The following is a 13,557-nucleotide window of genomic DNA, read 5'->3' as shown; positions in this document are numbered from 1 at the left end:
TACACATTTTTTCAACAAGAAGCTTAGAGAACTTGTTAACAATTGTAGATGAAAACATTTTACTTGACCTACATATTCAATAGCCTTTACAATAGTGTTTACTCAGTGTCTGGCATATCTTTGGAAATGCTTCTGTGATAAGGTTAAGGGAAAAAGCAGATGGCCCTGGCCAGCATGCTCAGTGGTTAGAGTGTCAGCCGGCAAACCAACTGGCCTTGGGTTAGATTCCTGGTCAAGGGCATGTACCTAGGTTGCAGGCTCCTCCCTGGCCGTGGCCCAGGTCAGGGCTCATGCAGGAGGCAACCAATCGAAGTGTCCCGCTCACATTGATGTTTCTCTCTGTCTTTCCCTCTCTCTTCCAAGCTCTCTAAAAATCAGTGGAAACATATCCTCAGGTGAGGATAAAAAAAGAAAGAAAGAAAGAAATGTTATATCCTATGAAAGAGACATCTTGAAAATGCCTAAAGAAAGTTGTCATTTTTTCGTGGTGAAGGGACTGGAGTCCCGGTTGATGAAAACACCTTGGCAGCTGGCAGTGGCAGCAGCAGCAGGGTGATGGGGGTGGTGCCTTCCCCTGATCAGCCCGCAGAGGAAGGCCAGACTGCGGCTTAGGCTCACAGGGAGCAGGCCCAAGCCGTCAGTTAGTAGGACATCCCCTGAGGGCTCCTGGACTGTGAGAGGGGACAGGCTGGGGCTGAGGGCCCCCCCCCCCCCCCCCCACAGTGCATGAATTTTGTGCTTCGAGCCTCTAGTGCTAAAACAAAACCCACCGTTGAATTTCATTCATTTAGATTTTTTTTTTCAATAAGGGGACTATAGCTAGGATAAGATTATCTTTGAAAAAGTACTTCATTGTATTAAGGAGACTAAGTGAACTGATAGTTTGAGTAAAATATTATGAGGATGTTTAAGTTTCAATGTACAGATACTTTTTGAGAGATACTGTTTATGTATTTAGAAGATACTGTTTATGTATTCACCTATGCACCCACACATTTATTCATTTATGTGATCATTCATTTAGTTACAAATATTTATTAGGCAATTATTATATACCAGACTCTAGGGACATAATAGTGAGTAAATCAGACATAGTCACTGCCGTTTGGGATATAATATATATTGTGCATTATATTTATTGCTGCAATGCTGCAATTATATTTTATTCCATAAAATGGTAACAATCCACTGCCTTTCATTACTCTAAGTGTCTGGGAAGAGTGGGATATAATTTTGACTGATACTCTGCTATTTTCACAGATGATCAACCTTTCTTAATAACTGTAAGGCGCAGTGTAATTTTTGGAATCTCCCTTAATCCTGAGGTGAAGAGCAATGATGCTATGGTTCCTATATCAGGGATACAGAACGGTTATGATGTTGAGTTTGATGACACAGAGGAATTCATCTATTGGGTTGAGAATCCAGTAAGTTTTGAATACCATTCAAAATCTGTAACTTGTTCTCACAGAGCCTGCACTGATACCTCCTTATAGGCAAACGTTTGCTGGGTGGATAAAAGGACAATGATCCAGTAATACTAAATTACCACTAAATTATTTTTTGATTCAGTGAGGGATATAAATGGGAGGGTGTCCTGGAGCAAAGATCAGAAAACACTTTAGCTTTAGAATAATAAGCACACTTAAGCTATTGGGCATTTTTTTATTCATGCAGGAAGTACTTATTAAGTGCTTACTGTTTGCCCTGCACTGAACTAGCTGGTTCCAATTGCAGAATACATGCCTAGAAGCAGCAGTCACAAAGATTGTTCTTAAGGAGCTTTAAGCTTGTAGAAGATATTAGACTAACATAACAATGATCACAACTCAAGACAAAAAGCAGGAGCTCCCTAGGGGATTCCAGGAAAGCATTTGTTGTGACTGCTGGGGCCTTCATTCAAATCTTTGCCTCGAGGATAAAAAGAAAACTTCTCCAATCACTTTCCCATTGTGCCCCCTCCTCACCCTTTAGGGTGGGGAAGGGGCAAAGAGAATACAAATGAGGAGAGAGAGAGATTATGTGTTTGCTATTCTCCCCACTATGCAAAACATACTTCTGGCCTCCTGATTCTCACCTGTGACTTGGTTTATTTTTATGACTCTGGCCTGTGGTAATTAACAAATAAATCTCTGTAGTCAGTATCAGAGATAATCTGAATGGTGAGCCTTGTGTATTCCCGTGACACACTTAAAAATCAGTGTTTTCAAAGTGTGGCTGGCATTAGCATTGTACACAGTGAAGCCATCCAATGGTGCTGAACCTTGGCCTTTTCTGCAAGTCTGAGGAGTTTAAAGAGACATAGCAGCTGGCAGTAGCCACAGTGAAGGAAGTGTTTTCATGGAGAAGATGTGGCCTTGAAACAGCTCACTTCTCCATGTCTTTCTTTCTAGGGTGAAATTCACAGAGTGAAGACAGATGGCACCAACAGGACTGTGTTTGTTCCTCTGTCTAGTTTGGGCTCTTCTATGAGCCTGTCCTTAGACTGGATATCAAGAAACCTTTATTACACCAATCCTGGAACTCAGTCAATTGAGGTAATGATTCCACAATACTCTGTACACAAACACTAGTTTCTGATTCATGTAAAATCTATTCTCAGGAAATACTTTCATGGAATTTTGAAATTATTTTTAAGCAGAAACAAAAGCGAATAGATATTTGTATCAAAGCTAAGGAGGAAAACCAACTTAAAAATAAATTTTTGAAACTTTTTACTGACCTATCTTGTTTCCTCCTAAATATCAATGCTAACTTGTTCCTGTTAGGAGGATTTGAGATATTTTTGTAAAAACAATAAATAAAAATTATGTAAGAATTCAGCATAAAAGAAAGATTATAATAGCAGGGAATTTTCACTATCTCTTCTCATCAAATCTTCAATGCTATTTTAGTAGTAAGCCTAATTTATAGGTTACCTCTGTTCTAAGATGAAAATCTTTCTATGGCTCCAATATAGTTTTTCTAACAGTGAAACAGAAAGTAGGAACTTGATTCTGATTTCTTTGATACTCTCCTCTCTGCGATAACTGTTCTTTTTTACTCTAATTCCCAGAAGAAATTCTAGATGGGGTGTAGGTATGAAATCACATGAAATAGATCAGAAGTAACTTGACTAGCATTGATTTTCTCCACTCTGGGACAAAGTTGAAACGTGTGTGTGTGTGTGTGGGGCGGGGGGGGGGGGGGGGGGGGGTGGTAGTGGTTATTAATTTATAATAATTTTGAAAGTGAAAATTCCTAAAGCAAAGGGAGGGTCTTGTGAGAGGGCCAATTAGCAGGGCTGAGTAGAGTGACAATCACTGCTCTGGATTAGGCACCAGCTAGTAAGGTTGTTCTCTTTGGAACATTCAGAAAGAGAAATACTACAGATGAGGAAGGCATACAGCAACCAAGTGGCTAATTTACAGCAGATAGGAGGAGCTCACGTCAGCCAGTGCTTTACAGTTTACAAAGGGCTTCCACAAACATCATCTCATTTAATCTTCACAACATTCCCAAGTGCAGGCAAGTGTAGTAACCATTTACATTGAGCGGGACATTTGCAATATGCACAAACATTAATCCCCCAGAATTTATTAAACGGGGCAGAATCATCAACTCTTAACATGAGGGGAAACTTGGAGGCTCATCTGTTTCAAGCCCTTCATTGTTTGTTTTTCCCCCCACAAATATATTTTTATTGATTTCAGAGAGGAAGGGAGAGAGAGATAGAAACATCAATGATGAGAGCGAATCATTGATTGGCTGCCTCATGCACACCCCCTACTGGGGATTGAGCTCACCACCAGGGCATGTGCCCTTGACTGGAATCAAACATGGAACCCTTCAGTCCACAGGCTGACACTCTATCCACTGTGCCAAACCAGCAAGGGCAAGCCCTTTGTTTTTAAAATAACAATCTGAAGTCCATAGACGTTAAGAATTTGGCTTAACTCGGAAGTGTTCTAACTTTGCCCTGTTACAAATCACAACTCCAGCAATTGGCCCGATTTTAACTCCCTTTGTCAGTGACAGAAGATATTTGTTCATAATGTCAACTGAAAATATCACCTTCCATCAAAACATGGGCAAAATTTACAGCCCAAGAACCTTAATATGGAACTTACATCTCTCTAGACTCCACTCAGTGCAAAGCTGTCTTAATTCCAAATGACAATCTGCTCTTATTCTATCTCTTGGTCTCTTGCCTTGTTAATGGGGGCCTTCCCTTTTAGATTGATAGTTGAGCAGGAAATGTGTCTTCTCCATCAGTGTTAGGTAGAATGAGAGGTACCAGTTGACATCCGTATGGGTAAGGCTGCTTTATCCATATAAATCTGACATTTGTAATTGTTCCCCAATGCAGTGAGGTACTGAGAAAAGATCATTTGCTCTGGAATCCAAAGGCCTTGCTTTGAGCCTGGCTTGCTTGCCCATTCATTCAACAAACACAAGTAAATGATTTCTATGGATCAGTCCCATGGTTAGTTCTGGACATTCAAAGATAAACAAAACATTTTTTCCCCACTTTTGAATAATTTACACATCTGAGTGCTAGACACATAAGTACCTTTGCTGCAGTGTGATAAGTACTGTACGGTACCAGCAGTGAATATAAAGTGTTGTGTGGTTGGAGGCAGAGGTTATTATTGAGTCTTAAAGGATGACCAATATTTATTTCTGTCAAATGAAGAAGTAGGGAAGAGGCAGCCAAGATAGAGAAAAACACTCTATTCAAAACCCTGAGATATGGAGATGCATTTTGTGACTGGGGAGAGCAGTGTGTTTCCTCACAGGCTCTTTGACTTTGGGAAAATTACTTATCTTCTCTGAGCCTCTCTTTCCTTACCTGTAAAATGGGGTTAATAGCTCAATAAGGAAATGTACTTCATGACACTAAGGTGGCCTATGAAGACAGTGCCCTAATTTCCTCAAGTCACAAATATATTTAGACTATCCATAAAGACCCCTGACAATAATGATTCAAAGGTAAATTGCCTTTCTAGTCTTTTTATTATTTTTATCCTTTGGTGATATCTACTGTGACTCTTCCAGGAGAAAGTTAGCTTGCTTAAGAAAACAAGAATAGTGTTCATTGTTTACCTGTACAATATCCATTCCAGCACAAGACTAATTCAGGTTCAATTCCCATTTCAGGATAAAAGAGAAACATTTGAAAAACTGCTTTCCACTAGGGGTAGCTGTGAGCCCATTCACTAACAGCAATTTTTTAGCTGGAAAGTGAAGCTGACAGAATGGCTTGACATATTCCACAAAACACGGAAGGAAATTCCCTTTGAAATAAAGAGATCTGTAGACCTAGGAAAGGAGAGAAATTATAGTAGAAAGAGGCAAATTGAAAAGAGAAAAATTATCTTAGTCCAAGTAGGAGAAAAAGAAAATTATCAGAGAAGAGAATATTTTAGAGAGAAGTGTGAAAGAGAGAGAGAGAGAGAGAAGTGTGTGTGTGTGTGTGTGTGTGTGGGGGGGGGGAAGATGGGGTGAGGGGAGAAAGAGAGAGAGAAATACATGTAGCAACAGAGAGAAAAACATAAACACAGATACACAAATAACTATTTGCACTGAAAAACAATTTTATAGAAACACCTTCATGCAAATCAACAGACATTTTCTAATTTACTACTTGTTTCTCCCCTCAGACCATCTCAGGTGCATATCAAAATAGCCTTGCTTCTAGAAAAACTGCTTCTAGTCCAGTAATCCATATTTCTCTGTGATGTCAGGGTTCTTTGCATTGTGATTATTACATAATAGCAATAATAATTAAAAATAGATAACATTGGGTAAGACACTAAACCTTTTAGGCCTCTTTTTCTATAATATGGGCATAATGGTATCTACCTCACAGGATTCGCCCATTGAGTGGACCAATACAAAACAGGAAACATTTATTAAACACACTTGTACCAGTTACCATGTGTGTGTTACCTCATTGTCCTGTGAGCTCTATGTACAAGGTGCCATTGTCATCCACATTGAAATGACAAAGAAACTAAGTTTAGATAAATTTACTTGCCTCAGGTCATACAGTCAGAGCTGGCAGGGCAGGGATTTGAACTCCTGTATTTTAACTCAGACTGTTAACTTGGAACAGAATTCCCTTTAAGTCTGCGTGAATTCACACTGTGTTTGTAGTGATGGGCTACTGGGTGCTATGGCCTGGTTACTGGGATGCATGAGAGCTGTGGGATTCCCATTTGTCTTTCAGAATTTCCTTTTTCTGAAGGCAGTTTTTGTAGTTTCTTTCTTTCCCCCCTATTTGAGTCTGTCTTTTCTTTATATACATTTCCCCTCCTGAAATTTAGGTGAATTGAAAATAGGAATTTGAGAGGTGATTTTACTTTTCTTGCTCTCATTTTCTATTGAGAGGATTTTCTTTGAGCCCAGAAATGCAATTAGGAATTACTGAACCTCCTCCATAACCTCCCATTTGTCCCTAGTCATGCTTTGGAATTCGTTGTGTCTTAAGTTCTCCTTCATCTCAGCTTTCTTTTTTCCCCCCTTATGAAATTCACTTCTAACAAGTGACTCTATGCTATAGGTTTTGACACTCCGGGGAGATGTCAGATACAGGAAAACATTGATTACCAATGATGGGACAGCTCTTGGAGTTGGTTTTCCAGTTGGCATAACTGTTGATCCTGCTAATGGGTGAGTGTTAATAAATGGCACATGCCTTCTATACAGCACCATTCTTGTAAAGGTTATGATCTGATAAAATGGAAGATTTCAGACCTAGGACATTTTCTGATTTCATATGCCAATATTTGAATAATATAGATCTCAGTGAGGAAGAGAAATAGCTCTGTGGGATATTTAATGTGAAGGATATAATATATATTTTGTTCTTTGTTCACCCACATTGGACTGAAAATTAATTCCAAATAAGTAAGAATTTCAGGGATTTAAAAATAGAATTATAAGAATGAGCAATACATTCTGATTGTGAGTGAATGTGGAAAACTTTAAGGGGTTAGATAACATTTGAAAAAGACCTTGTAGGAAGAGAAGGCTTCTAAGTAGGTGGAGAGTGGGTTGCAACTGGGGAGTGGCACTTGAAGCCAACTGAGCATTGAAGGTGCAGAAGTGTGGGGGTGGTATTTATAGTGCTTGTGCAAAGAGCTGGAGCTAGAGGCTTAGAGCAGGGGGCAGTTCACCAGATGGGAGATACAGCAGATAAAGTCTTTTGGGGACAAATCTTGGAGAGCTTTCATGTCATGTTGAGGAGTTGCACTTGATTCTTTAGAGAAATAAGAAGCCAGCAGGGAATTTGGAGGAAGGAAGTGATGGAACCAAGTCTGTATTTCAGAAAGATTGGTCAGGATTGGAGTGGAAGAGGACAGGGGCAGGGAGAACAGGGTAAGATGAAATTAGTGATATGGACTAGAGTCCTCTGGTCTCTTTGATTAGTTATTTCATTTTATGCTGTATTATAAACTAGAATAATAAATTATAAATAAGAGCATTGACTTTTTTAAAAAAAACAGTTAAAACATCCCACATGTATTTTGATTTTCTGCTTGACAGCAGATTCTCAGGCCTGGAAGGGAACTGAAGAAGTAATTTGTATTAGCTCTCTGCTTCAAGTAAGGATGATGTGCAAATCAATCTCAATTTTAAAGGCTACTAAAAGCAAAAATTCTATTCTATGATTGCTGACTTGCCCTAGTTTTCAGTCATCCTTTCTAGACGAAGGACCACCTTAGATTTAAAGTTCTACTTTTGAAACTCAAACACATGTCTTTTTCATTCATCAAATATTTTTATTCATCAAACTCCCATTATTGGGTGGTCTGTTATGTAGGATCAGTTAACTATTGAAACAAACTCCAAAATGTATAATGGCTCAAAGAAAATAGAAGTTTATTTGTCTTTCATTTGGGCAGTGGAATTTGGGTAGAAAGTGGGAGAAGCTCTATTCCAGTGGTTCTCAACCTTCCTAATGCCGTGACCCTTTAATACAGTTCCTCATGTTGTGGTGACCCCCAATTTCATTGTTACAAATTGAACATAATTAAAGCATAGTGATTAATCACAAAAACAATATGTAATTATATATGTGTTTTCCGATGGTTTTAGGTGACCCCTGTGAAAGGGTCGTTCGACCCCCAAAGGGGTCGCGACCCACAGGTTGAGAACCGCTGCCTATACAGTCATTCAGGGACCCAGGCTGATCAGGTCTTCAGTTGGAGACTGTCAAGGTCATCCTGGGTGTTGAAATCTTTTTAGCAGTAAAAAGAAGAGCATTCAGGAATGTGCTGGGTAGTTTTTATGGGCCACCCTACAAGTAGTACATACTACTTCTGCTCACATTCCTTCTGCTAGAATTCAGTCATATGGCAACAGCCTACTGCAAAGAAGACAGCTTTTTACCAATAAAGAAGAGGAAGACACTGATTTTGACAAGTGAAAGCAGTCTCTGCCAAGGTCAGGGTAATATACAAAGATTATTAAAGACATAATCTATAACTTTAGTAACTTCAAGCATTTATAGCTTGGTAAATTGGATAAGTCCTGTGCTTAAATACCAATTACCCAAATGTATATATGATTAAGAGCCATAAGAGAGACAAAAAAAAAAATTGGGATGAGAGTTCTGCAGAGAGAAATTTTCAGCTTGATGGAGGTGATTCTATTTGGACTGGTCTTAAAAGATACATAGAATTTCACCTGGTAGAGCTGGCTTTGAAGATATCTTCCATTTTATGAAGGAAGGAAAGTCAAGAGCAGGGGCAGAAAAGGGAGGCCATGTTGAGATTACTAAGAGAAGGCCAGTTGGATTGGGAGGCAATGGTTTTGTCAGGGGAATTGGGAGAAGAAACAGGATAGAAACTCATGGATATAAATGTTTTGAATGTTCAGTAAAGAGAAAAATCTTCAGAAGGTTACAGCCAATGTTATTGAATTAGGTGCTGCAGAAAATGATTTCTGTGGATGATCACTAATAAAGGGTTGAGGCAATTATAGAGTTGCTGGTGACATGTGAGAGAGGATGTTCACTGGAAATATAAAGGAGCTAAACAATGAAAGAATGGTGAGGAAGTGCAACTACTCCTTTTAGGAGTTTGGTATTGAAAAATTAGAAAAAAAAGAAAAATTAGAAAAAGATGAACAAGTATAGGTCAAAATGTAACAGGAAAAAAATTTTAGAATAGGGAAACATGAGCATATTTTTCAGAGCAGATGAAAAATTAGTGATGAAATAATTGAGAGTGAAAATTATGGGCCTGGAATGACAGTAGAAATGACTTTGAATGAATTGATAAGGGGAACATGATAAGGGGATGATTGTTCTCAGCTAAGATTAGGTAGCTTAAATTTTAGTGAACTCAGAATTCACAAGAGTTTTGTAACTTTGTTCAGCAAACTTTTGATAACCTGGAATGGGAGAGGAGAAAGGAAATAATGACAGGAATGTAGGTTTGGTGTTTAGCAAGGTAGGCACAATGGGAGATCAAGAGAATAAATAAGAATATTATTTAAATGGTTACAGATGAGGTTCAGGCATAGAAGGACTGGAGGTTTGGGAGCTCAAACAAGTTTTAAGGGCAAAGAAGCTTCAATGGGAGAAATAAAATAGGAGCAGGGATGAGATGGGAGAGTCAAAGCAGAGAATTTCAGAATTTGAGAAGTTAGAGGGAGGGAAGTTTAGACTTGATGATGAGGTTCATGGGATGATTATGGATTGGTAGTAGAAGATGTATGCAAATAAAGGTGATTGGAATTAAGAAGGTTAAGGACTTGTGAGAAGAGTGTGAAGAGGATTGTCTATTGTGGCTATCGCAGAAGAGATAGAAAGAAATTAAAGCTTGGATTCAATTCCAGAAGTGTGTCTTCAGTGGAAACCAGCCCTTCATATATTTTGATAAATTTTCATATATCATGGACTTGGCAATTCTCTGTGGTGATTGAGGTTCATGTGAATGTACTGAGTCTAGTTCATTGTGAAATGGAAAGGTAGGAAAAAGTTGTATATCCTGGTATCAGCATGCCAATGGGATTCCATTCTCAGAAAAGTATTATTTTTTCTTTTATTGTTTTGCATTTTTCATAAAAGGAATCAGATTAGATAAGAAAGTAGATGGCCTTGTGATAGATGGTGGTTTGGAGAATTAAGTAAGAAGCCTGAGAAGAGCAGGAAGGTACTCGACAACTTTCACACTAGCTTTGTCCTTCTCTGGGTACTGGGCAATATGCGATTCTTTGAAAGCAATTGCCTGTTGATGTAGGCTCCTCCTTAGTCATAAACCTTCCACCTAGTTGACAAAGCTAAAGGATCACCCACTCATGGTGAATGATATCCTCCTGGATAAGATACTATTTAAAATGGCCTCTGCCCCAATAATAGCTAGGAGATATATAGACATTGATTCTGGTTAAGTACTCCTCCACGTTGTGTTTTTTTAAAAAAAATATTGATGTATCAGACTTCCTCCATTGAATTATGTGCATCTTGAGGAAAAGAAATATACATTTGAATTTAAATATTTAAGATACAGATGCCATTCACTCTAAGCCACCTTCTATTTCATTAATGATGGTGTTTTTCATGGTTGTAGGAAACTGTACTGGTCAGACCAAGGAACGGACAGTGGAGTTCCTGCGAAGATTGCAAGTGCTCACATGGATGGCACCTCTCCAAAGACCCTCTTCACTGGAGACCTGGAACACCTGGAGTTTCTCACTCTTGACATTGAGGATCAGAAACTCTACTGGGCGGTCACCAGCAGGGGAGTGGTATGAGCATCCTTTTAGTCTCTTGGTCTTCCTTGCTGAGCTTGTGAAGCTGATACTGATTGTTCTGAGTTGTCTGGAATGTGTGCAGTGATGAGAAAGCTCTTGTCACATGCTATGATTTCTGCATATAACTTAGCATGACCCACACAGCACTCACCATCTCCATCCTTCCCATTTCTACTTCTGCTCTGCCCTTCTGAATCTGCGAGCTTGTTAGTGGTGTGACTCTCTATTCTTTTTCCCAGGCTAGAACCTCCTATTTCTCCTTCACTCTAATAACCATGTTCATACTTAATCATTACAAATCCTTGTCCTCTGCCTCTTTTCTCAGGTCCAGCCTTTTTTCTGCCACCTCCCCGACTCTGAGCCACTTCTCTCTAGCCTTGACTAGGCCATGTCCCTCATTACCGGACCAGCTTTCATGATGGAGACATGTTGTCTTCATAAAACCACAACAAATAGGTTTGATAACCGCTCAGCCTAGAACGCTGGCCTAGAGGAGTAGCTCCAAACACTTCAGCTGAATTGGTCAGCTAGTCTGCTCCAGATTACTCCATCAGCAGATCCCCTCCAACCTTATTTCCTGTGCTCTAGCCTTCTGGAACTTCTGTCAGTTCCCAAGGCACAACCTGCTTTTGCAACTGCTGGGTTCCCGTGTCCAGTGAGGCAGTGGGCCAGACCTCGTTTGTCTCTCTTGTCAGTACTCAGTTCAGATCCTGGCACAGAGGAAGCACTTGAGACAAGTTTTTGGAATGAAATCAGACCAGCTATGTCTACAGTTTGTTGTTCTTCCAGAAGCAAACACTTGTTATTTATTTTCCAGAAGGAACTTCATTCTTGTGTGTTCTTTTTTAGTTTACCAAGTCATTTTGACTAAGGCTTGTTACCTGTCCTGCTCTACCAACACTACCCTTTGCCCCACCAGTCCTGCTATCTTCTATGACTGTACGGATCACGCTTCCTATCCCTATTGCAGAAATTGTTGATGATGTTAAATGCAGGGTCAGTCAACTCCTGTGTAATGGCCCACCGTTGGATTTATTTAAGGAGGCAGTGATTGTGTATCTTTGGCCAGAATATCACATTTAGGGATGAAGGAGGTTTGGTACCCATTTCTTCACCATGCCACCTGATAAAATTGATTGGCTTATTTGAACTCCAGCTTCATTATCAATGAAATGGGCACAGTGACATTTGCCTGACCAACTGCTTAGTATAGTTGTGGCTATCAAATCAGAAAATAGATATGAAAAATTTCTGTAAAGTACAGAGTCAGATATATTAGTTTTAAAAGTTTCTCTCATTTTACTATGAATCAGTCAATAACAAAATTCTGATCTTTTAGATTGAAAGGGGAAACGTGGATGGCACCAATCGAATGGTCCTGGTAAACTATCTTTCCCACCCCTGGGGAATTGCTGTCTACGGTTCCTTCCTCTATTATACTGATGAGCATTATGAGGTCATTGAAAGAGTTGACAAGGCCACTGGGGCCAACAAAGTAGTCCTGCGAGATAATACTCCAAATCTGAGGGGACTTCGAGTTTACCACAGACGCAGTAAGTATTTGTCACTGAAACATACACATCCATGGATGTACAATGTATATTCACATGTACACACACAGACCAATGTACATGCCCATGCATGCAAATTGAAATTACCCCAAATATTTTAAAAATGATAACCATGTCTTAAGAATGGCTAAGTGTCTGAGACTAATCTGTCATCTGAAAGGCCAGATTGACTTCAGAGTGAGCTCATTCCCATTCTTCCCCCATCACTTTAAACTCCTTACTTTTGCTTCACAGCACTCACTGACATATTGTCTATTGGTTCATTGCCTGAGTTTCTCATTCGAATATAACTTCCATAAGGACAGTCATTTTGTTTGTCTTGTTTCATGCCCTCTACCCAATAACTAGAAGAGTTCTGGCATATTGCTCAGTATGTATTAATTGGATGACTGCTGGGAAAGTGTTAAAAGGATAGGATTTTTAAATTTAAAAGCAATACTTTTAGATGTTGCCTATTTTAACATAATTTTTTCCAGAAATAATCTAACTTTTGTTTTTCCCCTTTAAATTAGGATCTAAAGATTATTTTTATAGTTTTAACATATTTTATAGCTTTTAGTCTCTGACCAAAGATTATCAAACAATTTGCTGTTCTATTACCTTGGTTGTCACTGGTATTATATTTATTGCATGTGGAAAAAAAACCTTTCAATACTCTTATGTAATACTAGAGACCTGGTGCATGAAATTTGTGGGGGGTGGGGGAGGCTGGTCCCTCAGCCTGGCCTGCAACGACACCAGCATCCCTTGCCCCGGCCTCTGGCCCAAGGCCCCTCCCCTCCCACTGCACGGTCGGGGCCCCTCCCCACCTCCACGTGGCCGGGGCATGGACACTGGGCTTGCGTTGCTGGGGCAACGCCGCCAGCATCCTGCCCCTGCCACTATGGGCGCCACCATCTTTGTCGCGGAGTGACAGTTAATTTATATATTACTCTTTTATTAGATAGGATATTTTATAACAAATGCCTATGACATTGTTGATCATATATTTAAATGAATATAATTTTAAATGCTAGTACATTAGGGTAAGAGGGGGAAAAAAGATTAGAATTTGTATACTGATCACCCTAATTCTTGCATGATTTGTGGAAGAAATACAATTAATTGATGCTCCATTCTCTATCCTATCTAATAAAAGAGAAAAATGGTAATTAGCCATACGACTGCTACCCTTCCCATTGGCTAATCAGTGAGATATGCAAATTAATCGCCAGCCAAGATGGCGGCTAATTTGCATATG

General features: G+C 39.5%; 1 protein-coding gene across 1 annotated transcript in view; it reads left to right on the top strand.

Annotated features, from left to right (window-relative positions):
* LRP2 (low density lipoprotein receptor-related protein 2) overlaps window positions 1–13,557 on the top strand; it is a 177,863-nt gene that overhangs the window by 87,988 nt on the left and 76,318 nt on the right. The window contains exons 34-38 of the mRNA XM_005857721.2: window positions 1,261–1,427; window positions 2,394–2,537; window positions 6,545–6,654; window positions 10,563–10,740; window positions 12,086–12,299. Coding sequence (XP_005857783.1) covers window positions 1,261–1,427; window positions 2,394–2,537; window positions 6,545–6,654; window positions 10,563–10,740; window positions 12,086–12,299 — 813 coding nt within the window. The remainder of the gene's footprint in view (window positions 1–1,260; window positions 1,428–2,393; window positions 2,538–6,544; window positions 6,655–10,562; window positions 10,741–12,085; window positions 12,300–13,557) is intronic.

This window comes from Myotis brandtii, unplaced genomic scaffold, assembly GCF_000412655.1.
Source record: "Myotis brandtii unplaced genomic scaffold, ASM41265v1 scaffold112, whole genome shotgun sequence".
In the NCBI taxonomy this organism is placed as follows: domain Eukaryota; kingdom Metazoa; phylum Chordata; class Mammalia; order Chiroptera; family Vespertilionidae; genus Myotis; species Myotis brandtii.
This window is presented reverse-complemented; position numbering and strand designations above follow the sequence as displayed.